The sequence below is a fragment of the Panthera uncia genome, chromosome D4, assembly GCF_023721935.1.
Source record: "Panthera uncia isolate 11264 chromosome D4, Puncia_PCG_1.0, whole genome shotgun sequence".
NCBI classification, from domain to species: Eukaryota; Metazoa; Chordata; class Mammalia; order Carnivora; family Felidae; genus Panthera; species Panthera uncia.
This window is the reverse complement of record NC_064807.1, coordinates 24,551,651-24,577,932: the sequence shown is the minus strand read 5'-3', so window position 1 is coordinate 24,577,932 and position 26,282 is coordinate 24,551,651. Positions and strand designations below refer to the sequence as shown.

Genomic DNA, 26,282 nt, shown 5'->3' with positions numbered 1-26,282 from the left:
TACCCACCACCCCCTAACAAAGCTCTGGACAGGAACAAAGATGTGCCAACAATGCCAGAACTTTTGAGAAAGCTACCTTACAACTTGCTGGCTAATAGCTCTGAAATCCACAAAATCCTCCTTTATATTTCAAGCACCCAGTGAAATCTGTCAGTCTCCCACTAAAAAACATGGTGAGCCAGGACAGGGAACCACCAACTTACTCAAACTTTGTGAGACCAAAAGGGATGACAATTCCTTAAATCAACGTTTCATATCCGTGACTTAAAAGCTATCAGAGGCCCACATAGTCCCGTGAGAAACAGTCTTCTCCTACCATTTATTTCCAGCTTTTGGTTAGTTATCCATTTCTCCTGCTCTGTTTTCAGAAGCATGTTTTCTGCATCTCTGTAAGCCCTCAGGGCTTGGCACATCCACGCAGCAAACATTGATCCAAGCTATGGCTGATTATAGTCTAAAAGGAGATGAGTATCCCATTTCTATTTTGTAGGACATCCACTTCATCCATCTGTTCGTTTGCTTGCTTGATTTACAAAGCCTCATCTAGCTTAGTATGTCAGTTTATTTCATGTTTTTGATGTTACCTTCTGCCTGCCTTTTTGCTCTTGTGTTGTTACAGGTATCTGGAAAGGAAGTATGATACAGTTTGTGATTTTTATAAGAAACACAAAACCACCCTTCAGTACATCCTCTGGGGCATCTTAATAGTAGGTAAATAACAAAAGGGGGGTGGGTGCCAGTGTCTTTGTTTGAGAATATTCCAAATAGTAGCTTTCTATGGAAAAAAAAATAAATCTTTCTGTTACCCCTGGACCTTGGTGAATCCAGAGAAGTTAATCCAGAAGCTCCTGAGTGGTGGGTCTCAACTGTGGTTGCCTATGCAGATTGTTTCCCTGTTTGGTTTATGTAGCTAGCATCTAATTAGGTTCCCTACTCTTACAGCCTTGGTTGTTGTGATATGGATTTAAGGGCTAGTTCATGCAAATCCAGGTAACTAGAAAACATGGTGATAAACACAAGATGGGGACCTAATCACAGGGGACAATATAAGCAATTAATACTTCATGCAAATGCAATGTGAGCAGGAGCCTAGGGTCATGCAGGTCACCCCTCCTGCCTGAAAGCAAGACCACGCTATCTTCATAGATGAGCAGGTCCCCTATTTTTACTCCCTCCAAAGCAAAGAGTTCTGCAGCCCATTTTGAATAACACCCCTGTCTATAAAATGTGAACCGTTGCACCCAAGTCCATAGATGTTAACCCAAGACTCTTGCACCTCCAAGGTCAGTGGCTTCGTTGGTGCTCAGATATCTGAAACAAGGAAAAGCAGGGTTTAAAGCTTCCTCTACACTGGGCCAGGTAGTATTTTAGGCTTTTCAGGCCATGCGGTGAAAGCCACACAACTCTGTCCTTCTAAAACAAAAGTAAACAGACAGGCGTAATGGTGTTTCCATGCAATTTTATTTGTAGATTCAGACACAAGTATACAAATACAACTGTACTTGCAACCTACAAAGAGAAGTGGTAGGCCCGATTTAACCTGCAGACCATGTTGGCTGACCTTTCTAGGACACCCTGTTCTTATCCTAGAATCTCCTCTTCAAAAGCAGACACCTTGGTAATTATCCCTCACCCCTTTCTTTAGAGATTCTTTGGAACTCAGAGATGGTTGGAAGGCCTATTTTCCCACTGAAGCGTAGGCCAAATCTGAGCTGCAAACCAGGAGAATCAATACCTTTTTGCCAGTGGTTGCTTCAACACCTAGCCTTTCTCTGATAGAAACTCCCCTGCTGAGTCTGAATACCCAAAAATAGGAGTTAGTACTGAGAGGCCCAACAATCAAGCATCAAGATTCAAGAACTTGAGGTTCTGTGAGAAAACAGACCTAGCACTCTGTCCTTCCTGCATTCATGGTGAGACTGTTAGGGAATTACTGTGAAAAAAACAAAATCCTAAAAATATATAGTACAGATAATTACATGAGTCAATAGCCCTATCAAGAGCAATCCTGCATTCAATGGTTTCTTGATTGAACCTCCCCTTGGCTGAGCCCCATCAGTGCTAGAGGCTGGTCTGCACCTGGTGTTGGTGATGCCCCCTGTGTGTGCTTGCTTTCTCGACAGGTTACTTGGCAATGGTGATTGCAGCTTGTGCGCTGAACTTTCATAGAGCCCTTCCCCTTTTCGTGATCACCGTGGCTGTCATCTTCTTTGTTGTCTGGGATTACTTTATGGCCAAATATGAGCATCGAATCAATGAGTACCTATCTCCTGGCAGAAGGCTCCTAAACAGCCATTGGTTCTGGATGAAGTGGTAAACTCACTCCGTTCCCTTGTTGCATTTGAGAGAAATGTTAGTCTTTTCCAACACTGTTTCCAAAAACGTGTTCTGAAATTGGTCCCTCATTTATAGGCTATTGAAACTAGAAATAACCTGGGGAATAATCTGCTATAATACCTTCATTTTACAAACAGGAAATCAAAGCCTAGACAGGGCAATGACTCGTTCAAGATATGTTCAAATGTCCCTGCAAACTGCTTTAATTCCAAGTGCCACTAAATGATAAAATATTGTCCAAAAGAAAGGACAGTTCTTACTTGGGGAGGTGGCTTTCTGATCTGGGCTTGAAGCTGGCCTCTTTGAAAGTAAGACCCTCTGAATATAAAAGTTGACTCTTTCCTATAAGACCCCCTATCCATATCCAATGAGTGACCGCTCAGGGCTTTTCTTTCAGCCTTTTTCTATGGGACCTCCTCTTTCTCCAGGTGACCCTAGTGGATTAGACACAAGACAGGTTCTCCCCAGAATGGCTCTCAAGGGATGTACCTGGAAAGTTCACATATCCTTGACCTAACAACGTAGGATTATTCAATCCCAACACAGCACACTTTCTGGCTCTGCCATCCAAGCTATGAGTCAAACTTGTCATGCCCACTAGATCCGCCAAGGAGTCATAACCCTTCCTGAAGTCCAACTTACTCTGTGAGGTTCAGCTGAAGTCCTCCAACTTCAGAGAGCACATTTCAAGTTCTCCCCTAAAGGGCAGAAGGTTACATCTCTCCCATCTCCCAAAATGGACATGAGAACTCACAGAAGATCTCCCAAAGAAACCACTAGACTTCCCTCTCTGAACACCCTTTCTCATCTCTGACCCCTTTGTATGATCTTGAACGAATGAAGAGCCCAAGAGTTTTGGAATGTGCTTAATCCAGTGCTTAATTTTTGGCTATCCTCCTTAATAGCCACAACCAAAGAGGGTTTGTGCCATGTCTAGAAGCATAACTTCCTGGTGCCAGGGTGTTACTCTTAATAAATTTTTTGTTTATTAGTTTAAGTCTGATTTTAAGATTTTCAAGTTAGCAGAGCAAACGATACTGATGCCCCCTTTCCAATTTTCTTAGGGTGATTTGGAGCTTACTGATTCTGGGTATTATATTCTGGCTCATCTTGGACACCGCCAAACTGGGCCAACAGCAGCTGGTGTCCTTTGGTGGGCTCATAATGTACGTTATCCTGGTATTTATATTTTCCAAGCACCCAACCAAAGTAAGTATGAAATCAATCTTTTTCAGCTTTTTCCCTCTTTTTTTCCCTCATGTCTAAATTGCTCAAAATAATGAGTGTGAGAGAATTTCACTGTTACTCAATATTAGTCTTACTTTGTTATGCTCTTTTAAGTGGCTAGGGCACCTTCCTTCCTGAACTTGCTTAGTACTAGTACTCTCTCATTTTTAATTCTCAGTAATTTTCCAGTTACACCACCAGTGAGGTGTTCTCTCCTGTCAAGTCTAATTTCTACTCATGTCCTCCACCTCCCTCCATCAAACATGCTAAGAAAATTCATCTGTTTTGATCCCGATCTCCCCGGACCAGTAAATAATCTAATATTCTACCATTGGATTCTGTAGTTTATCATATTTCCACTTGCAATTTAGGTTATTTTACTGCAAAAATCTGTCCTTAAACAGACCAGATTTGTTCCCACTGAATTCAATCCCTATCCTCATTCTGACAGCCTGTAACCCGTTAAATGGGCAAGAATTTGGAGACATCCAGGCTTTCACACATGACTCAGAATGGCAAACTCCGGAACACTTTACTGGCTGAAAGGTTGGCCCAAGAAGAAGGTCACGTAATAAGATCCAAAGTCCTTGCCCTGCTAGGGTCAGCATTGCTGCTGATTGGTCTGCCTCCAGTTCTTCAGTTCTCGGCAGCCCACTCGTCTCTGCACCAAAAATGAAAGCAGATGATTGTCCATTACTGCTGTACTCCCTGGGTCTGCATTAGAGTTAATTGGTTCCTTTTACAGTGAAATGAGAGCCCCTCAACAGGGAGGAATTTCACTTAATTCACTTACAAATTGTCAGATGAACAAACCTTGGGCACACAGAGAAGTCATGCTCTGCCTTTCCATTTTCCAGACAGGGGAAATAATTATATGTCTCTCACATTTATAGCACAACTAAGAGGGCCAGATCCTTCCTTCCTCCTTTGATTGTCCTTCTAAGACTACTCTTTGTGTCTAAGTCATTTTGTCGTGATATAATGATAATTGCATACCTTCCGGAGACTGAAGTCTTCGAACTCAGGATTGGGATGATGGAATGCAGCCCCAAGATCTGGGGCCGTGATTCTCTGCTCACAAGTGCTTTGGCCTCTCAAAGATGGATCACAGGCCATGTGTGAGAAGCTTCCGAGGAAATAGTAATCCTCTGGGTGTTTATGCTGAGCTTAGCCATTCATTTTCTAGTGACACCTATCTCTTCATCTTTCTGCATAGGTTTACTGGAGGCCTGTCTTTTGGGGAATTGGGTTACAGTTTCTTCTTGGGCTCTTAATCCTAAGGACTGAACCTGGATTTATGGCTTTCGATTGGTTGGGTAAACAAGTTCAAGTAAGTTGGGTTTAAATGAACACCTTGCTTGTAAATTATTTTTTAACATTTGGATATAATCCTTAAGACATGTCAGAAATAGGTTTATTTAACTGCATTAGTTGACCCACATTTTTGTGTAGAATATGTTAATCTGTCTAGTTTATTAATATTACAGTTGTCCCTCGCCCAATCATCCACTACATCACTCCCCATCCTGATTGCCCCTTCATCCTGGCCCAGGGGTGTCACACTTCTAAGATGGTTCCACAAATAGAGAAACAAGCTTTCTTTGCATGGAGTGATAGCTAGTGTCACCTATGTCCCATCTATGACTTGCTGGAACAAATTGCCACACCTGGTTCCTTCTTGAGTATCCTGGAGTCAGATTAAATGTCACAAGTGACAGGAAATCTGTATGCAGGTATATTTCAAAAATACACTTCCTAGGGCACCTGGGTGGCTCAGTCACATAAGCATCCGACTCTAGGTTTCGGCTCAGGTCATGATCTCACAGTTCATGAGTTTGAGCCCCGCGTCAGGCTCTATCTCAACAACACAGAGCCTGCTTGGGATTCCGTCTCCCTCTCTCTCTCTGCCCCTCCCCTGCTGGCTCTCTCTCTCTCTCTCAAAAACAAATATATAAACATTTTATTTTTTTTAATTTTTTTAATGTTTATTTATTTTTGAGACAGAAAGAGACAGACCGTGAGCAGGGGAGGGGCAGAGAGAGAGGGAGACAGAATCCAAAACAGCCTCTAGGCTCTGTGCTGTCAGCACAGAGCCCAATGTGGGGCTTGAACCCACGAACCGCGAGATCATGACCTGAGCCAAAGTCGGATGCTTAACCGACTGAGCCACCCAGGCGCCCCTTTTACTTTATTTTATTTTTTAAACATTAAAAAAAAAATACACTTCCATGCCATCCACTGGAGGGGGAGAAAGGTTGTAAAAATTTACTTTCCACCTCTATCCAGCAAGTTTGCTGGGCTCCCCTTCTGCAGAGCCTGGGAGGTCCTGTGGACTGTAACCACCAGTTCCATGGTTGTAATGATCATGTGCTCTTTTCCTTTCTTTAACTCAGACCTTCTTGGAGTATACTAACGCTGGGGCTGAATTTGTCTTTGGTGAGACATATGCAGACCACTTCTTTGCATTTAAGGTAAAGCTAAACCCCTTTTCTAAGTATTACTTCCTTGTCAGTAGCTTCTCAATTTTGTAGATGTTCCAATAGAATCTGACCCGAAACCAGATATATACCTGCTGGGCATGTCCTACATGGATAGCACATCACCACCTTTTTCAATTTATCTGATTTTATCTGAAGTCAGTGGATTGTAAACATTTTACTTTGTTTCTATAGCACTGAGGGAAACATCTAGAAATATACAAAATATACAAAAACTTTTGAGAGGGCTCATAGCATTGCCTGAGATACTTTTGAGAAATCATATGGGGTAACAGCATCTGAAGCATCAGGGAAAAGAACATTTGGTACCTGGCAATGAACAGGCATATGGCCACTGATAGCTTCCAGGCCAGGGATCAGAGATAGCCTTGTGCTCCGGAACCCTGTTTCCCAAAAAGAGACAGTTGCTCACTCGTATCAACCTCTGTTCTTCCAGAGCCATCTCCGTGCTAAACCTTTTGTGTCTTTCCTTCAGTACCGCAAGCCTGGAGGCTGGGCCTTCTCCCAACCAAAGGAGGGACATTATTCTCCAAGGGAAAGGCAACCTGGCCTCCCAGTGCTCCCACAAGCCCCAGGAAGCTCACTGTCCCCAGTGAAGCCCCTACAAATACTTGTTGATGAGTCAGAAAGATAAATTTGGCTTTGCCTTCAGCATTCTTTGTTGTGGTGTTATTGTTCCTACACATCTAAATTGTTTTCTCACTTAGGGTCTCTAAGTTTACCTCCAAACTACCCCATCTTCAGTTAGGCCAACTTTTATGCTGAATCTTTTTTTTAATTGCTGAGTTTTGTTTTTTTTAAATGCTGATTTGATGCTTTGGTTGCTAAGATGACAAAGCCATCTCCCAAAGGCCAAGTGTTTACAAACTGAGACAGAAATATGCTCATATCATGAATTGAACCCAGAATTGGAAAAAGAAAGTCACAAGGAAGGCATACCTTGATGCCCAGACTACACCAGTGTCTTTAGACTTTACCTACCCACCCATGCACCCACCACCTCCCTCTCCCCCAGAGAGGTGGCCTCTGTCCTCCCAGCCAAAGCAGAATCCCTGTGGGAACATTCAAGAGATAAGCTCCTTGAATTCCCCGAAGCTTTCAGGAAGGCACTGCTTGCCCATTAAAGCCAATAAAAGCACAGAAGTGACTGAGCTCTGCATAATGGCACAAAATGTCTTTTGATATATATTATTAATAAATTTTTCTAGATCAGATCCTGTACAAATTGTCCTCAGTCATTCTGTGCCTCTGGTGGCAGTATGTCCCTGGCCATTTAGCTGGGGAACAGAGGAGAAGGGTTACAGAGGGGTAGGAGTGTGGGGGGACCCAGCCCACAGCTCTGTGTGTTCTCTGCAGGGTGGAAACTGCTCACTGTAGAAACAGGCTATCTTGAAGGCACCCAAAGAGCTTCAGGGAAATAGGGTTCAGAAAAAGACGCTTGTGGTATCACGCAATAAACTATTTCCAAAGTTTATTTTTTAGCAGTTCAAAAACTCCATGAGTACAATAATTATTCTCTTCAGAGCTAAGTGAATGAATGCTTACCCTATGGGAGGCAGTTTGGGTAAGCACCCACCATGCTGTATCTGGTCTGTGCAACTTCTACAAATAAAGATCTGAGGCTGCTCACACTCTGTTTCGACCAGGATTCTCTGCCAATGAGGCTATTTAATATCAGAACTTCAAGAATATCTGCCAGTGGCCCTCGGTGTGTGGATCTAGTTATTACAAACTACCCCCTCATCGAACTTCATTCCTTCTCTGAGAAACTGAAGTAACAGCAGCTCATCATTGCCAAGAAACAAACAAACAAACAAACGAGTCATGCTTCCTATAAAATATCCTCAAGCTGATCCAGAGCAAATTCAAATAAAAGACTGTAGATGGGGAAGCTGCCTGAGAAAAGTGTCATTTAGTTCAAGAGGAGTGAACTAAATGTGTCATTTAGTTCATTCAAGTGTCATTTAGTTCATTTAGTCAAAAGTTCAAGAGGAGTTTCTAGTAGTTTTATGATGTTTCCAGGTGGGGCAGGGTTGGGGAGAGGGAGGCAGAAAAGAGACCTGATCTGAAACTTAACTAACACAACTGAGGCAACATCAACCCTGGATTGCCCTCAAACCCCCATCTCACCCCCAGGTCCTGCCAATCGTGGTCTTCTTCAGCACGGTCATGTCCATGCTCTACTACCTCGGGTTGATGCAGTGGATCATTAGAAAGGTACTGGGTCTTGAAGGGACTGGCTGCTTCTTTCAGGGACAAAGTCTTAGATGCCTTTTATCCAGGATTTTCCAAAGTGCCTTTCTGTTTGTGCCAAGATCCGCCACCACCACCCCTCCACCCCAAGGTATTAGACCCAAACCAAAAAATCTTACATGTAGCCACAGAGGGAATTTTATCTTGGGGATTTCTAATGGGGCTTTGACTTACAGCCAGTGGTTACCGGCTATCTTCATAAAACCTCAGTAATTACTTCTTTAGCCAAATAATTGACTCCAGCAGACCTGACACCTGTGGAGAGAACAGCATCCTTCCTTTGTCCTGGCTGTCTACCCTGTGCCTTACACAGAATCCCTGCTTATCCTCAGGACATTGCAAAAGTGGAGACTCCTGGTCTAGGAGTGGCTACAGGATCAAAGCAAGCAAACTTTTTGTTTCTGAGGAAGTTTTATAAGCACACACACACACACACAAGGTCTGAAAATTTCATCTCATTTCTGCCACCCCAGCGTCAGTTCTACGCTTGTGTTAAATTGCAACATGAGGAAATTTGCAAGTTAGTTCAAATGCACACACACAAACGGGGCAGTGCATACAGAGTTTGGGCACAGCCATTGCCCTCCTTTGATCCTTGTAAATAAATAAAAGAGAGGGAGGTAAGAAGGGAGAGAGAGAGAGAGAGAGAGAGAGAGAGAGAGAGAGAAAGCAACAGAACACCAGCAGAATCCAGAATGTCAGCAAGAGTGTGCCAGGACCCGTGATTTTCTGATTGCTGACCTGAACACACAGCATTATTGTGCTCATGTCTAAGCAGAAAGGAAGGAGAGAATGCAACAGGAAGTTTCCATCCTGAGGTGGGCACCACAGTCTCTAGTTGGAAGGGCCAGTAGAGAAGCAGGACCATAAACCATGTTCATTTGAGAGTTAAGTAGAAAGGGCCAAACCTCATTCCACTACTTATTAGCTGGGTGATCTTAGACAAAACAACTAAACTGTTCTATGCCTCAGATTCCTTTTCTATAAAATGGCCATAATTATAGGACCTCCGTCAAAGGGGTATTATGATAATTAAATGCATTACATGGATCAAGAGCTTAAAACAGTGCTTGGAATGCAGTAAAGCCTGTCAAGAATGTAAGCAATTATTAGAATTTATTATTCTCATACAGTGTTTCAGTACAGATTTGTTTCTATAGTGAATGTATAAATTCAAGGCAAATACAATGACTCAGCCTTATCACTCAAATAGGAGGATTTGATGGGCCTACTCTGTAAACTGTAGATAAGATATACTCACACTTAGCACCATCACTGGCCTGCCAACAATTGTTGAAGGCATTTTCCTCCAAAGATTTTCATCCCTACTTTGAAGTTTTGTGTATACAAGCAACTCTTCACTGACTTTGTCCCTTATCTCTTTTCAGGTTGGATGGGTAATGCTAGTTACTATGGGATCATCTCCTATTGAATCTGTAGTTGCTGCTGGCAATATATTTGTTGGACAGGTAAGTTGTAATCTCAAAACAAAACAAAACACCTGTTGAAATGGATACTCTTACCAGAAATTAGAGTAAAAAATATAATATTATAAATATACTGGTGTTATTTTTTTTTATATGTCAGCAGAAGGGTGTCAAAATAAGGAGCCCTCAGCATTGACAATGTCCAGATTCCAGCGAGAAAAAAGAGTGTACGAGAATGATCCCTCCCAAGTGTCCCAGTGCACTAGTGTAAAATTTGGGTTCTTGAAAGTGTATGGAGAAGAAAGACGGAAAATCATTTTATCGAATTAGCAAAGCACTGGGCTCCTCCCGTTCTCAACCAATCTTTTCTGAATTAATTGAATTGTTGAGGTCTCTGATCCACCCTTCAGAGGCTAACAGGTCACCCACTCCTGTGGAGTTCACCACTTACTCTGAAGCTGCAAACATGTAACAGGGAGCCTCACATTCTGTGGTATAATGCTTGTGGTAATGAAAGAGACCAAGAAAGACTTTCCACCAATAACCCTGCAGCCGTATGAATACTTGAGTTTATTCTCAATTTGTCTGAACTGGCCAACAGTCTGTCTTGGCTGGGCCTGAAGAAAAATGCTGATGAGCAAAAGCATTCTCATCCTTCTGATCCATCACATGGATAAGTGTTTTGCCTGAAGCCCATTTAAGCAAGGAAGTATGCTGCTAGGGGGTGTCCTTCAAAACAGCAGCATTCCTATGGGGAGAATAAGTAAGATATGGTAATCATCCTCAATGCTCAGGGTATGTGGCTTTGGGAAAAATGGAATCACACACCCAAGAACCAAAGTATGAATGCTTGCCAGCACAGCTACCCAAGGAAATTGGATTTGAAGCAAAAAGCAAGTCACCCAGAGAAGCACATGGCTCCAAGTCTGAGGCTTAGAATTGTTCCAGGCAGGCTGAGCCTTATTGGTAAGCCCAGCGTGCTAGCCTGGAGTATAGTCTTTAGGGAAGGGCCCAGACTTCCTTCCCTAGGAGTTGAAATTATTATAATTATAGTCATAAAATCTCTCAGGACTAATTAGAACACCATCTTGACTTGATTACTCCTACCTGCGGGGTCAGAGAACTCATGTACTGAGTTTCTATTTAGTCCATGAAATGAAGCTCAATACATTCAATCTTACAGAACAATTACAAATAATGAGGGGAAAATTGTAAAATTGCACACATGCTTCTGTGGTGCTCAATGTTATACTTAATATGCTAAAAGTACAGCTATTATTTATGGAGAGCCCTACATTGTGGGCTGTCTGTCCTCCTTAATGGGATTCAAGCCTTTACAACTACACCCTCTCTAATTCCTTTCCACCCATGGGGAAGAGTGGGGCCTCTGTATCTCAACTAGGAAAGCACCTGTGGGCACCTGCCCTTGCTATTGCTCGTATTTTTTTTATACTTGTGTCTCTACTTCCCTGTGCTTTAAGCAAAGAGGTTTATGGTCTGTCATAATGAAGCTGGAAGATGGGAGATCACAGTGACTTGGAAATCACCAGTTCAGAAGAGCAGGGCATAGTTACTTGGGCAATAGTGTTCCAACCTTAGAAAAATGTACCTGGCCATCAGACTCCAATCCTAGGTTGGTGGGGGCCGTATACGAATTGGCCTTGCAAACTTTGCAAACCTCACACGTAACTCTATATGCACACTGACAGAGTTCAATGACCCAGACATCGATGGTATGGGTTCTCAAATGAGCATGCCTCAGAACCACCTGGAAGGCTTGTTCACACACGATTGCTCGTCCCATTCTCAGCGTTGCTGAAGCGATTGAGTCTGAGAATTTGCATGCCTGACAAGTTCCCAGGTGATGTTGATGGAGCTGGCCTGTGGTTCACTCTTAGAAATACTGCTTTAGAAAATGGAATCTTGAGTAGATTGGCACACCTTCCTAAGGTTTAAAAGGGGACGTTTAACCTGGTCTCACTTTGTTCCAGACAGAGTCTCCGCTGCTGGTCCGACCCTACTTACCACACATCACCAAGTCTGAACTCCATGCAATCATGACTGCTGGGTTCTCTACCATCGCTGGAAGTGTGTTAGGTGCATACATTTCTTTCGGGGTAAGAATGTTTGAAGATAAATTTATGGAAAATTCAACTTCTTTCTTTGCTGCTGTTGTTTCTGTGTTTTCTCTACCACTGCTACTGGATAAGGAGGCCAAAAGAGTGTCCTTTTTGCTGAATATTTGGTCGTGGTTCCTTTGGCATTTGAATGGAGAGACCCTGAGGAGCTTTGTGGCTTCACTTTCAAAACCCTGCCACCTAAACGTGCATTATATCCGAATGTGGCAGAATGAAATCATATTATGAGCTTATTTTGGCTGAACATTCAAATATGTAAAAACAACAACAAAAAAAAACCTTATTACTGTCTCTAGCAAAGGCAGTGTAGACCAGAGGTCAGCAAGGTATGGCCCCTGGGACAAACTCGATTGCTCCCTTTTTTGGTAACTAAAGTTTGACAGGAAACCAGCTACTTCTCTTCACTTCTCTTTGGCAGCTTTCATGCTACAGAGTTGAGTAGCGTGGCCTGAAAAAGCCAAAAATGTTTACTCTCTGGCCCTTCATAGAGAAAGTTTTCTGACCTGTGGCTAGTGCAGTGGGTTTCAAACCTTTCTGCACATTAGAACCATCTGATGCCCAGGCCCATACCACAGAGTAACTAAACCAGAATCTCTTAATATATATTAATATATTAATTATTAATTAATATAATTAATATAAATAATTAATATATTGATAATTAATTAATATAATTATTAATATATATTATTGACAGCCAGTTTGAGAGCTAGTGGTCTGTGGCATAGGGCTGCAGAACACAACTGATGCATGTGTCCCAAGCACAGAGCTTATAAGCCATGTGGCTTATAAGTGGAGAAATAAGCCATGTGGCTTATAAGTGGAGAAATGGAAGAACATGCAGCTTTGTGACCCAGGTGACTTATACTTCTTATAAGATAGATGGGCTTTTTTTCCTCCATTTCATCCAGGCCTCAGAGAGCCAACCAACAGGGACAGGGAAGAGAAAAAGGGTGAAAGTGATCTTAGAATAGCAGTTCTACTGAATCCCTGGATGGTCCACTCTGCCACAACCGTAGGAATGCTGCCAGCAAAAATGTGCAGGATGGAATAGGAGCGGGGAGGGATGTATGGATTCTAGAATTCTGAAAATACGAGGAAGAGAATGCAAAAACAAAATAACTTACAGATTAAAGGGACTCTGGATAAATGAATCTGGTATAAAGGCACCAAGGATTTCAGGAAAGCAAAAGGAAGACAGAGAGGGATCTATCCATGCCTGCATCCCCAGATATTTCCCCTATCTGCGTTGATGATGTAGTGAAATATGGGCTTTAGGGACTATTTAAACATTCAAAAGGTCAACAGAGAGGTAGAGGAATCTTCTTTGGAAGTTCTTACAACACAGGATTAATTAATCCTATTCTGAAATGATTGGATTTCGGTTTTATGCTTCTCCCCAAAGGATGTGGTCAATTAACACAAATTCCTCCCTTCCCCCTCTGACTCTCCAAGGTCATGCCGACTTGGCTCACTGAGTGTTTCCAAGCCTCCAAAGAAACCCTTTTCTGGCATAGGCTCAATTCCTGCCCTTCTCTTCTCTTGTAAGCCTTTCGGGCCATTTTCATTCTGAACACAACAGAAAGACTACACCTCAGTTGGTCTCCTTTCTCCTGAAATCACAGGTTTCAGCCTCCCACTTGTTAACTGCCTCAGTCATGTCCGCACCTGCATCATTGGCTGTGGCTAAACTCTTTTGGCCTGAGAGGGAAACACCTAAAATAACCCTCCAGAATGCCATGAAAATGGAAAGTGGGTAAGTGGGATGCATTCATCTACTTAATACAAGCTGGGGAGTTGGGGGTGGCGGGGAGGGGGTCCAAATTCAAAATACAGCAAAAAGTTGCTAATCGGAGAGCACAGTGAATTATAGTATTAAAGTGAATTTAATTTCCCAGTGACTATTAGACTTTACTAGACTTCCACAAAAATCTCTTTTCAATTCTTGAAAAACTTCCCAAATATTTGAATGTCAATACATTTCCTTAACTGTGCAATGTAGATATTTCATTTTAAAAATATATGTTTATTGAGCCCAGACTTAAGACCATCGGAAAGACATGGGACAACCATTTCTGGAAGTTTCTTATATAACAAGGAGAATTAAGGTGTGGTATAAGTATCTTTAACCCCTCTTCAATTCATTCTCTTTTGCCCTGTGCAAAAGAAAGAAAAAGGGGTGAAAAAGACAAAGGGATTTAGGATAGTCAAAAGAATTTAATTAAATGACAGAATCCACCAGTGAACATGTTGCTGAGGTTCATTCCTTGTCTGTATGTAGGGACAGTCAGAACCATGAGTGACAAGCAAGTTGTCAAAGAATACACATAGTGAATATGTGTGATTCCACTTATAAAGTTAGCAAATGTGTAAATATACACAGCATATTATTTAGGCATAAAATGATGTAGGAAAAATAAAAAGAAGGGGAATGATGAGCAATTTCTAGGGAGCCAGTTACCTCTGAGATTAAAGAGAAGAGAATGAGATTAAGGAAGCAGAGGCACTCAAAGGTGATGGTGATATTCCATTTCTTAAATGAGGTCATGGATATTCAGGCCTTCCTCGAATTATTAGTTCTTATACTGTGAATATTTTATAAATATTTTCTAGTAGCTACCTTCATACAATTTTTAAATCTACAATATTTTTATCTTTTCACAGATTTTTAACTATAAATCCTCCCCCCATTAACAGAGTAGTATAACAGTTAGACACCCATATACCCATCACCTACATTCAGCAATTATAAATGCCATCATGATTTCATGGAATTTAGAAGAGTATTTTGACCCAGGCCTGAGCCTGAGAGTTTGTCCAAACAAGTGAGCTCTGATCGTGCCATTTCTACAGCTGTGATGTCCGTCTGCTGACAACACCTGGGTAATTCTGGAATTGCTATTTTTTAATAAAGTGATTCAAGGAACCTCCTAGAAGCCGCAACGCAGGGAGCATCCTCATCCATCTCCCTAGTGGCAAACATAGCTGTGAACTTGATTGCCTTCCTGGCCCTGTTGTCTTTTTTGAATGCGGCCCTGTCCTGGTTTGGAAACATGTTTGACTACCCACAACTGAGTTTTGAGGTATAATTCTATCATGTCTCTTCTCCATTTTGTTTCTGCCTATATTTGTTTAAGAATAAAATAGGTTTGTGAATTGCCTTCCCTAACAACCTATAGTATACTCTTACATAATGCACATGCCTGTCATGTATCTGCCACCCCCTATCACCCTCCTTCCCCCAACATACAGCCATTCTCTCCTGACCTCATGCCAGGAATCCAGGTTACCATTGCCGACCTTGACTCCTAATGGATAGAGATAGGTCAGACAATGTGAAGGGATTTCTGTGCTTAAAGGAGACACAGCGGCAGGGGTGGGTGATCTTATCACAAGTGTGAGGCAGAATAACCAGAAACAAATCAACATTCTAATAAAATATCTATTTTTGGGTTTTATAGATAATATGCTCCTACATCTTCATGCCCTTTTCCTTCATGATGGGAGTGGACTGGCAAGACAGCTTTATGGTTGCCAAGCTCATAGGCTATAAGACATTTTTCAATGAATTTGTGGCTTATGAACACCTCTCAAAATTGATCAACTTAAGAAAAGAGGCTGGACCCAAATTTGTGAATGGTGTGCAGCAATATATGTCAGTGAGTAAATGCTTTGATTTCTCAATACTTCTTCATCACATACATACACTTGTCGAACAGTACTAGTGCTTCTGTGTATCAAGATAGGCACTTGGGGATACAACAGAGGACAAAACAGTCTCTGATCTCATGGGCTCATAGTGAACATAGTAACTCATAATTTTCAATGGCGTTGAACTAATCCATGTGTGTGTGTATGTGTGTGTGTGTGCGTGTGTGTGTGTGTGTGTGTGTGTGTGTGTAGAGAAACACAGCTAATCCTTACGACTGTGATCATTTACTTTTGAGAGCTGTGGATCCGAACATAGAGTCATATGAACTGGGACTGGAATCAATCAATCAACAAATATTTGCCATATGCCTCCTATCTGCAATGCAGCTATGCACTGAGGGAAGGAGTACTAAGGCATCTGCCCTCATGGGCTCATAGTCTAATCATCTTGAAAGTCTCTTCCTTCCAGCTTTTGAAATTCTATGAACTCTGAGAAACTGCCCAAATGCAAGACAGTCCCTGGGCATCTTAAAGAAGTAGTGAGACACAAGTGGATGAGGGAAGAGAAAATCTTGGAAAGTGGTCTGAACTTTGGAGACAAACATCCTGTAATGGTGTCAGGACTTCAGGTCAATAGGCTGTAAGGAGATGGTCATGCCCACTTGGCCTTGGAAGGGCTAAGGGAACTCAGGGGAAGCCATTACTTAGGTCATATTATATAGCCACATCTCCAATGTTTACTTTCCTGAAGAACAGAATTGTCACACATGTGGAAAGTCTTAGGGAAATGGTGGACATTTCTGACCACCACCATTACTCATTGAAACAAGCCACTTGTGGGGCACCTGGCTGGCTCAGTTGGTTGAGCATCCAACTTTGGCTCAGGTCAGGATCTCATGGTTTGTGGGTTCAAGCCCTGATACACGCCCTGTGCTGACAGCTCAGAGCCTGGAGCCTGTTTTGGATTCTGTGTCTCCCACTCTCACTCTGCCTCTCTCTCAAAAATAAGTAAACTTTAAAAAACAAAATTAAAATTTTAAAAAGCCACTTGTAATTAAGGTTCTAGGCCTGTATTTGGCTTTAAAAGGAAAGAGGAGGAAAATCATGCTGCCCAAGGCTCTGAAATCGCCTGCCACTGAACAACACTATCATCTTCCCAGCAAAGTACCAAACATGCAAATTTACTCACATATACTACACAAATGGAACTGCCCACTCCAGGGGAGTACTGATCTGTGTTTTATGGTCCAGGTCGTTTGACCCACACATCGGATACAGTGGCTCTGTAGGTCTCCTGTTTTTCAATGTCTGTTCTTCAACTGGCCATGCAGTGCAGCTTGGCAGAATGTCTTCATTGTTTGGATGCCACCACAAACCAGTGTGCTTCCGCGCCAAAAGTAAACAATAGGCTAAATTAAGTGAATTGCTTTCCATCCCAAACTGTCAGTTGCCAGGAGAAAGTAGTTTTGTTCATGAGCTGAGCAAGCTCACGATCCCAGCAGTGCTGAGCGGGCTTGTGAACAATTAAGAGAACAGAGACACAACAGTAGAGCTGATTTGGGTTGAGGGTGAGCCCCCACCAGAGTCCGACCCACAGGAGAGATCTGGAGACAGGAATTCAGTAGCTTCTGCTACTGTCGAGTCATAATGGCAAAAGCATTTTGTTTTTTCCCATTTCTTATTTCCAGTCGACAAAATGGGGATGAGTCCCTGCAGTTTTTGTTTACCAACCAACAAGCAGTGGGGATGTCACAGCATCTCCTGGAAAAGGCAACACATGACTGAAGCATAAGATCTGGGTCCCTGAGGCAAAACCCAGTGTTGTCCAGGTCAGAATATGTACGTAGCATGTCATCTGCAAAATGAGCTCTTCCTTACCCCATCGTCTTTTCTTTCCCAGAACAAAAGTAATACTTTGTGGCATAAAAACAGACACTCAGATCAGTGGAACAGAATAGAGAACCCAGAAATGGACCCACAAACATATGACTAATCTTTGACAAAGCAGGAAAGAATATCCAATGGAATAAAGACAGTCTCTTCAGCAAGTGGTGCTGGGAAAACTGGACAGCGACATGCAGAAGAATGAACCTGGACCACTTTCTTATACCATGCACAAAAATAAATTCAAAATGGATGAAAGACCTAAATGTAAGACAGGAAGCCATCAAAATCCTCGAGGAGAAAGCAGGCAAAAGCCTCTTTGACCTTGGCCCCACAGCAACTTCTTACTCAACCCGTCTCCAGAGGCAAGGGAAACAAAAGCAAAAATGAACTATTAGCACCTCATCAAAATAAAAAGCTTCTGCACAGCGAAGGAAACAATCAGCAAAAGGCAAACGATGGAATAGGAGAAGATATCTGCAAATGACATATCACATAAAGGGTTAGTATCCAAAACCTATAAAGAACTTATCAAACTCAACACCCAAAAAATAAATAATCCAGTGAAGAAATGGGCAAAAGACATGAATAGACACTTCTCCAAAGAAGACATCCAGATGGACAACCAACACATGAAAAAATGCTCAACATCACTCATCATCAGGGAAATACAAATCAAAACCACAATGAGCTACCCCTTCACACCTGTCAGAATGGCTAACATTAACAACTTTGCGCTGCTGGTGGGAATGCAAACTGGTGCAGCCACTCTGGAAAACAGTATGGAGGTTCCTCAAAAAAAGTAAAAATAGAACTACCCTACAACCCAGCAATTGCACTAGTAGGTATTTATCCAAGGGATACAGGTATGCTGTTTCAAAGGGACACATGCACCCCAATGTTTATAGCAGCACTATCAACAATAGCCAAAGTATGGAAAGAGCCCATCCATAGATGAATGAATGGCTAAAGAAGATGTGGTATATATATACAATGGAGTATTACTCGGCAATCAAAAACAATGAAATCTTGCCATTTGTAACTACATGGATGGAACTAGAGGGTATTATGCTAAGCGAAATTAGTCATACAGAGAAAGGCAAATATCATATGACTTCACTCATATGATGAATTTAAGATACAAAACAGACAAACACAAGGGAAGGAAAGCAAAAATAATATAAAAACAGGGAGGGGGATAAAACATAAGAGACTCTTAAATACAGAGAGCAAACAGAGGGTTGCTGGAGGGGTTGTGGGAGAGGGGATGGGCTAAATGGGTAAGAAGCATTAAGGAAATCATTGTTGCATTATATGCTAACTAACTTGGATGTAAATTATAAAAAAATGTTTAAGTAATACTTTGTATATTTATTTATTTACACTTAATTTATACATACCATCATACAGAATTCAAAAGTCACAAAAAGGTGAAAAGGAAAAGGAAGTCACCCCCCTATATCTCTGCCACTCAGCTCTTCTCCCTGTAACCATAACGCTCATTGTTCTTAAACTTGCTCTTTGCACATAATAACCTATCTCAGATCCCTTTCCCCATCAGTGTCTGTGAAATAGTATTCTATGGTATGAACACACCATTATCTAATTTAACCAGTCCCTTGTTGATGGACACTGTTATCCATTTTCTGCCATTGGAAGTAATGCAATGACTGTCCTTGTACGTATGGTATCTCTGCTCATGTGCAAGAACTGCATGATGCATTATTATTTTCCCAGTGCAGCTCTTCCCATCACGTAATCTTGCACATTTATGGGGGAAGGCAAAGTGGAATCGTTTCAGCCTCCTTTTCCTCTTATTTTAAAACCTTACATGGCCACATCTGTGTATCCCCTTCCCACAGAGCTCCAAAAAGAGGAAAGAGGAATCTCAAGCACTTTGTGCCATCTTCTTCCCCACAGTCTCTTAATAAGCCTACCTGTTTTTGAAGCTTATTGAACTAAATGAAAAGCACTAGAGACAGCAGAGAATGACAATGAGCTTTTCCGGAAACAGTGGACTGCTCAAATACTTGAAATATTTTTTCCTGCCTGCAATATGCACACTGATTGAAAATTTCAACAAAGGCATTCTCAGAAACCACGAAAGAGAAGAGGGTCCTTATAATCAACAAAAAATTTACCATGACCACTTGAGTCTTGAATGTGAGCTTTAAAAAATCCAGTTAGGGGCGCCTGGGTGGCGCAGTTGGTTAAGCGTCCGACTTCAGCCAGGTCACGATCTCGCAGTCCGTGAGTTCGAGCCCCGCGTCAGGCTCTGGGCTGACAGCTTGGAGCCTGGAGCCTGTTTCCGATTCTGTGTCTCCCTCTCGCTCTGCCCCTCCCCCGTTCATGCTCTGTCTCTCTCTGTCCCAAAAATAAATAAAAAACGTTGAAAAAAAAATTAAAAAAAAAAAATCCAGTTAGTTGGGGAGGTGGGGGGTGGAGGATAAAAAGGCACCACTACTTTTGAATGTAGTATTTTCCTGGTCTGTTCTTTAAACCAAATCATAGATTTTTCAGGATTTTGGAAAAGAAAATAATTGCCTCAGTTGTGTGGGTGCCTTTGCCAGATTGGGTGACCTTCTGGTGGACCATAGAGTCCACTTAATCTTCTGAGTGTCCTGTGGTCAGTCCCTCAACCTGAGAAAGAATGATCTGTCCTGAGCAGCACCTCCTGGCTATCAGAATAGAGCCAGAGGACTATGTTCACGCTTCTAAGAATTTACCTTCCATCTTCCTACTGCCCTGTGAAAGGACTCATTCATTCTCCTACTTCTAAAGGGGCACCTAATATTCCTATGGGATGGTTAGAGCTGGGGACCAAAGAAAGGCAAGCACACTACCACAGCCAGCATGAAAGGAACTCCTAAGATATCTGTGAGTTTCCATTTTATTAATATAATTCCTTTTCACAGAAGTATAATTCACATACCAAAAAAGGCCCTTTTGTGGTGTATATACAAGTTTTGATCAATGTATCATCTGTGTAATCACAACCACAATGAACATATAGAACATTGCTATCACAGCTAGGAATTTTCTCTCCTGGCAAGTTGCAGTCAAAAATACCCCCACCCACCTCCTCATTCCCAGACAGCCTGACCCTTCTTTCACTCTCGATTACTTTTGCTTGTAAAATTTCATACAAATGGACTCGCTCCATCTTGTTTCATGCATCCATTATTTTCCTTCCTACCACAGAGTAGTATTCTGTCTTATGGATATCCATAATTTGTTGATCCACTTGCCTGTTGAAGGACATTTGGGTTGCTTCCAGCTTGAAGCTGCTATGAATACAGCTGCCATAAACACTCACGTACAATCTTCTTGTGGACATATGTTTTTATTTCTCCCGGGAAAATTCCGAAGAGTGTTATTGCTGGGTCATACAGGCTATGCCTATTAACTTGATAGAAACTGCCGAGTATGTTTGTATTTTATAAACAGGCTGTGTCCTGTTACATTCCCACCAACAATGTACAAGATTTCCAATTGTTCCACATCCCCATCAACACTTGGTATTGTCCAATTTTTTTAGCCATTTTAGTGGTATCTTATTGTTTTGATTTGCATTTCCCTGGTGACTAATGATGTCAAATATCTTCTCGTGCTTTTTGACCATTTACATGTCTTTTGTGAAATCTCCTTAACTGTTTTTTATCGGGTGCTTGTCTTCTCATTAAATTATAACAGCTTGGGGTACCAGGGTGGCTCAGCTGGTTGAATGTCCAACTCTTGATTTTGGCTCAGGTCACGATCTCAAGGTTCATGAGTTCAAGCCCCATATTGGACTCTGTGCTGACAAGACAGAGCCTGCTTGGAATTCTCTTTCTCTCTCTCTCTCTCTCAAAATAAATAAATAAATAATAACAGCTCTTTATACATTCTAAGTAAGTCCTTTGTCTCACAAATGTAATGTGAGTATTTTCTGGGACCAATTTTATATCTTCAGTAGCTAGCACTGTGCCTGGCACATTATAGCAGGTGGCCAGGTCATACTGAACATTAGAAGTTTTCATCAGGGACACCTCGATGGCTCAGTCACTTAAGCTTCCGACTTCGGCTCAAGTCATGATCTCACATTTCACCAGTTCTAGCCCTGCATTGGGCTCCATGCTGATAGTGCGCGGCCTGCTTGAGATCCTCTCTCTCTTTCTCTGACCCTTCTGTGCTCTCTTGCTCGCTCTCTCTCTCTCTCTCTCTCTCTCAAACTAAATAAACTTAAAAAAAAGTTATCATTGGGCAGAAAGTAGCGTTTGTAGAGGCCAAGACTACCAATTCCAACTCCTTTATAGAGAGTCTCCGAATCCACACAGCCCCTTTCTCTCTCTCAAAATTCAAGGGGAAATGGAAAAAAAGAGTCTACAAACCAACAGGTGTTTGACATCACGCACTGCACATTTACTCGCCAATATTGATTTCATAGTCAGAAAAGGAAGCCTATTAGGATATCAGATTTACTAAGCTGGGTCACACCATGTATACATCTATATGTTTATGCTTATTTACAGATTCGTTCTGAGACAATTGCCACTTATGCTCTCTGTGGCTTTGCTAATTTCGGTTCCCTAGGAATAGTGATCGGCGGACTCAGTAAGTGAAAAGAATATACTTCAACAATGTATGTAACATAAACATACTTTCAATATCCATCTTGCTCTGTAACATTATTTGTGTCAGGGGAAAAAAAGGCCCTGGGACAGGAATAAATCCTTTGGGGTCCATTTTTTATCCCTGCTCTGCAATATAGTTTTCCCATGTATATCCAAGCCAACCTCAGGAAGAATTTGTCCAAATGTACAAGTTCTTCTCCACCCAGGGGTGAGATAGGTTCCACTTTGTATGCCAATTGCAGTAGATTTCTAACGGCCAGGTGAGGAAGGATTCTGAGGCCCAATGAAAGTGGGAAAATGCTGTGAATAGTTAGTGATGTCTGCACAGAAGTAGATGGTGACGATGAGTTGCAGATCTTTGGATCTTTCCTTGAAATTTGTTTGGCCTTGCATGCCATATATACTGTGGTGAAATTTAGGGTAAAACTTAGGACTTGTTTCCTCTGTAGAAAATGGAAGAGTCTGGGGTGCCTGGGTGGCTCAGTTAGTTGAGTGTCCAACTCTTGATTTCGGCTCAGGTCATGATCTCACGGTTTGTGAGTTTGAGGCCTGCGTAGGGCTCTGCACTGACAGCCCAGAGACTGGTTGGGATTCTCTCCCTCCTTCTCTCTCTGCATCCCCCTTCCTCTCTCTCTCTCTCTCTTTCTCTCTCTCTCTCAAAAATAAATAAGTAAACTTAAAAAAAAAAAAGAAAATGGAAGCCTCTGGGCCTTCTGGTATGAACAAGTTTCTTCCCTTCCTCCCATGTGAGAGAACTTCTCTGGACATGCAGCTAATTCATCACTAAGCTCTTGAATCTTGATTTTCCCAGCTAATTTGGAAAAAAAGAAAAGTCACTGACCTGACATGCCTAGCCTCAGAACAGTTCTCAGAGTCTGGGAATTTGGAATTCTAATTAACGATCTCAACATTAATCTCATATTTTCATGTTCCCCAGCATCCATGGCTCCTTCCAGAAAGCATGATATCGCCTCAGGGGCAGTGAGAGCTCTGATCGCTGGGACCGTCGCCTGCTTCATGACAGCCTGCATTGCAGGTACCGCCTGCCGTCCTCTGTGTCCTATCTCCCCAAATCCACAGAATGGCAGCTTTTGGGGGGGGGGGCATGCCTCCAACCCAAATGTGCAGCATATGCCACTGCAGAAAGCTGAGAGGCAGAGCTGCTGTTGAGCATATTGCCAAGTGAAATGTGCAGAGCATGGTGGAGAAGCTAAGAACAGAAGGAAGGCTCGGTAACATTAATTAATAAAATAAATGGCACTTTTCCACTTCCAGGGATGCTCTCCAGCACCCCAGTAGACATCAACTGCCATCTCATTTTGGAGAATGCCTTCAATTCCAGTTTGCCTGCAAACACCACTGAGGTGGTATCTTGTTGTCAAAGTCTATTGAACAGGTAGTGTATTCTTGGTTATAACTTCTGCCATTATTAATAGACATATTAGGCCTAAAGATGCAACCCACTTCTTTTTATAACTTTATAACTGTTTAAAAATGAGAACTTGTGCAGCAATTCTAAACCACCTTTCATTTTGACATTTCTCAGCTAAGACTAGGATCTATAATACTAGCTAGTGCTGCGCAAGCATTTCTTATGCCCCAGCTTTGCGATAGGCACTTTGTATGAATTCTCTCACTTAAACCTTGAAACCACAGCATAGGTTAGGAACTATTGCTCTTTTTAGTGTTTGATAAAATTGGGGCTGGAGAAGGCTCTACCACTTTCCCAAGCAAAATGAATGTAAGCACAATCAAGATACAAAATTTAGGTTTTTCTGCCCACAGAGCCCATGCCTTTGACTAGCTAGCTGGCACTGCCTCTCTTTCAAGGGGATCAAGCCGTGCAGGCTGTCCTGACGACATGGTGACAGTGATGATGTTGGGCTACAGTGCATGACGGACCACCAGTGACCCTTACTGGCCACTCTCACCCTCTATAGTTTCTATCTGCAAAATCAATATCCCTACCCTAGGTGCCCTTCTTAAGGTGCAGGTGTTTTATGAGGATTGATTCTTTGTTTATTCTGGAAGACAGAGGGGGAATCCTTGAGTCCAAACAGGATTTCAGAGTCAAAAACTAATTCTCTGGTGCCTCTGTCCTTAATCCAACCTATGTGGGGGAAGAAATCAGCTTCCTGCCCTTTGCTACTTTTAATGTGTCATCTTCTGCTCATCTACTGTCTCTGTCTTCCAAGACTCAACTAACTGTTTTATTCCACTTTCCACCAGCACTATTGTCAATGGTCCTGGTGACGTCATCCCAGGAGGAAACCACACCTTGACTTCTTTAAGGGGCTGCTGCATATTGCTGACTCCACCAACACTGAACTGCAGTTGGATCCCTAATGCATTTTGAGTTCAGCTACTTCTCCAACAGAACTCTAGGTACAGTTGCTGAATTTTCTACTTTGGGGAGGAAAAGAAAAACTGTTCTTCACAGATGGAAAGTCCCATCATGGAATCAGCTTTCATTGGAAAGAAGAAAAACAGGAATGAACACTGCAGATCTCCAGCGTCATCCCCCTCTCCGGCCCTCCCTTCCCCAGACCCTTCCCCACTGACAACCACTATGATATCTCAAGATGTGTCTCCAGTCCCAGAGATGTTTTCTGACCCTAGAATTTTATGATAGTTTGACCAGAATACAGATATAAATGGTTGCTCATGACAACAGGACTATGGCTCAGCCACACCCAGAGTGGCTCACTTCTCAAACATCTCAGGGGAGGTCACTGCATTCACCTGGACCTTGAATCTCACATGGAGAATCGTTTATCACCCAGTCATTGCCTGCCCTGGGGAGGTCCTACAGAAATCAAGAGTGCACCAGGATTACATTTAGACCGTTCTAAAACCAGGTTTTAAATCCCATGTGCTTAGTTAGACCAGTCAGCTTACCCCCAAACTATGGTGTAATAACAAATAAGCCAAAAACCGTGGTGACTTACAAGTTTATTTTTCCCCTCACACCATACGCTTATGGAGGGTCGATTTGGGCTGTATTTCATGTTGTCTTCACTTCCAGAACACAGGCTAAAGGAGCAGCCACTATGTGGGGTATACTGGGACAGGGGGGAAAGGTGGCCCTTAAATTTTCTGCTAGGGAGAACCCTTCACTTCTACTACCTTCCATTACCTGAAGTTAATCATGTCAATGATTATGGATGAATAACCTGAAGTTAAACAATGTCAATGGTTATGGATGAATTATCCTGTCCTCCGGAGGGATAGTGAGTATTTTGAAGAAACAACATGATATACTATGTGGATGCATGATTTCCATGTCTCCCTTCAATGTGTCAACATGTTATAGAGTGTAACTGAAAGCCTACTCATGCATAAATTTGGTTATGTTACTGGTGACAACACTGGAAAATGGCACAACTTTTCATTCAAAAGGCCACTTAAGGACCATTTGAGAAGAAGAATAATTCCTGGTTATTGAAACCCTTCCACCAATACTTCCATTAACCAGGAAAGAATCAGCATCAAAGTCGCTTACTGAGTATCAAAGAAGAACCTTAATGGGTTCTGAGATTTGATATGTGTCAGAAGAAGAATCCAGAGTCAATGGCAGGGTGCTCTTTAATGAAATGCTCATTGCCAATTCTCTTAATAGCTCAAAGACCACATTGTGTGAGGAAACACAAATACCAATGACTGAGCCAAAAGGTGATTCACAAGTAAGAAAAAATGCGGGAAAAGTTTTGGGAATACCTGAAGTACTTTATTTTATTTATGCTTTCTTTCTTGTTCATGCACAATTTTTTGAAATATATATGTAAATACCTTGGGGTGTGTGTGTGTGTGTGTGTGTGTGTGTGTGTGTGGCGGTGGTGGTAAAGGATGAAATTAAATACCCAAAGGATTCTTAAATTTTTTTTAATGTTTATTTATTTTTGACAGAGAAAGAGAGAGAGTGTGAGGGGGGCAGGGGACAGAGAGAGAAGGAGACACAGAATCTGAAGCAGGCTCCAGGCTCCAAGACCTGAGAGAAAGTCAGGCACTTAACCTACTGAACCACCCAGGTGCCCTGAAAAGACTCTTTATCTTAAGTATAATATACTAGGATATTTCTAACTATTGATCATTTGTATCAAATTATTCTTGGAACTCATGTGCCCTTGCAAAATTTAGACTTTATTTTAGGAAAACATATTTGCATGACTTTTCCCTCTGCTCTCTGTGTTTTTTGTGTCACCCTTCATAAAAGCCCGTGATGTAGTACGTCAAGGGTGCCAGTTATTCATATGT

General features: G+C 42.1%; 1 protein-coding gene across 1 annotated transcript in view; it reads left to right on the top strand.

Moving 5' to 3' along the window:
- SLC28A3 (solute carrier family 28 member 3) overlaps window positions 1-25,174 on the top strand; it is a 54,063-nt gene extending 28,889 nt beyond the window's left edge. The window contains exons 4-18 of the mRNA XM_049652742.1: window positions 620-711; window positions 2,124-2,313; window positions 3,402-3,546; window positions 4,781-4,894; window positions 5,958-6,035; window positions 8,199-8,279; window positions 9,704-9,784; window positions 11,734-11,859; window positions 13,506-13,636; window positions 14,795-14,963; window positions 15,342-15,539; window positions 21,927-22,008; window positions 22,966-23,064; window positions 23,304-23,424; window positions 24,258-25,174. Of these exons, the coding sequence (XP_049508699.1) occupies window positions 620-711; window positions 2,124-2,313; window positions 3,402-3,546; window positions 4,781-4,894; window positions 5,958-6,035; window positions 8,199-8,279; window positions 9,704-9,784; window positions 11,734-11,859; window positions 13,506-13,636; window positions 14,795-14,963; window positions 15,342-15,539; window positions 21,927-22,008; window positions 22,966-23,064; window positions 23,304-23,424; window positions 24,258-24,384 (1,834 nt within the window). The 3' untranslated portion in view covers window positions 24,385-25,174. The remainder of the gene's footprint in view (window positions 1-619; window positions 712-2,123; window positions 2,314-3,401; window positions 3,547-4,780; window positions 4,895-5,957; window positions 6,036-8,198; window positions 8,280-9,703; window positions 9,785-11,733; window positions 11,860-13,505; window positions 13,637-14,794; window positions 14,964-15,341; window positions 15,540-21,926; window positions 22,009-22,965; window positions 23,065-23,303; window positions 23,425-24,257) is intronic.
- The last annotated feature ends 1,108 nt before the right edge of the window (window positions 25,175-26,282 follow it).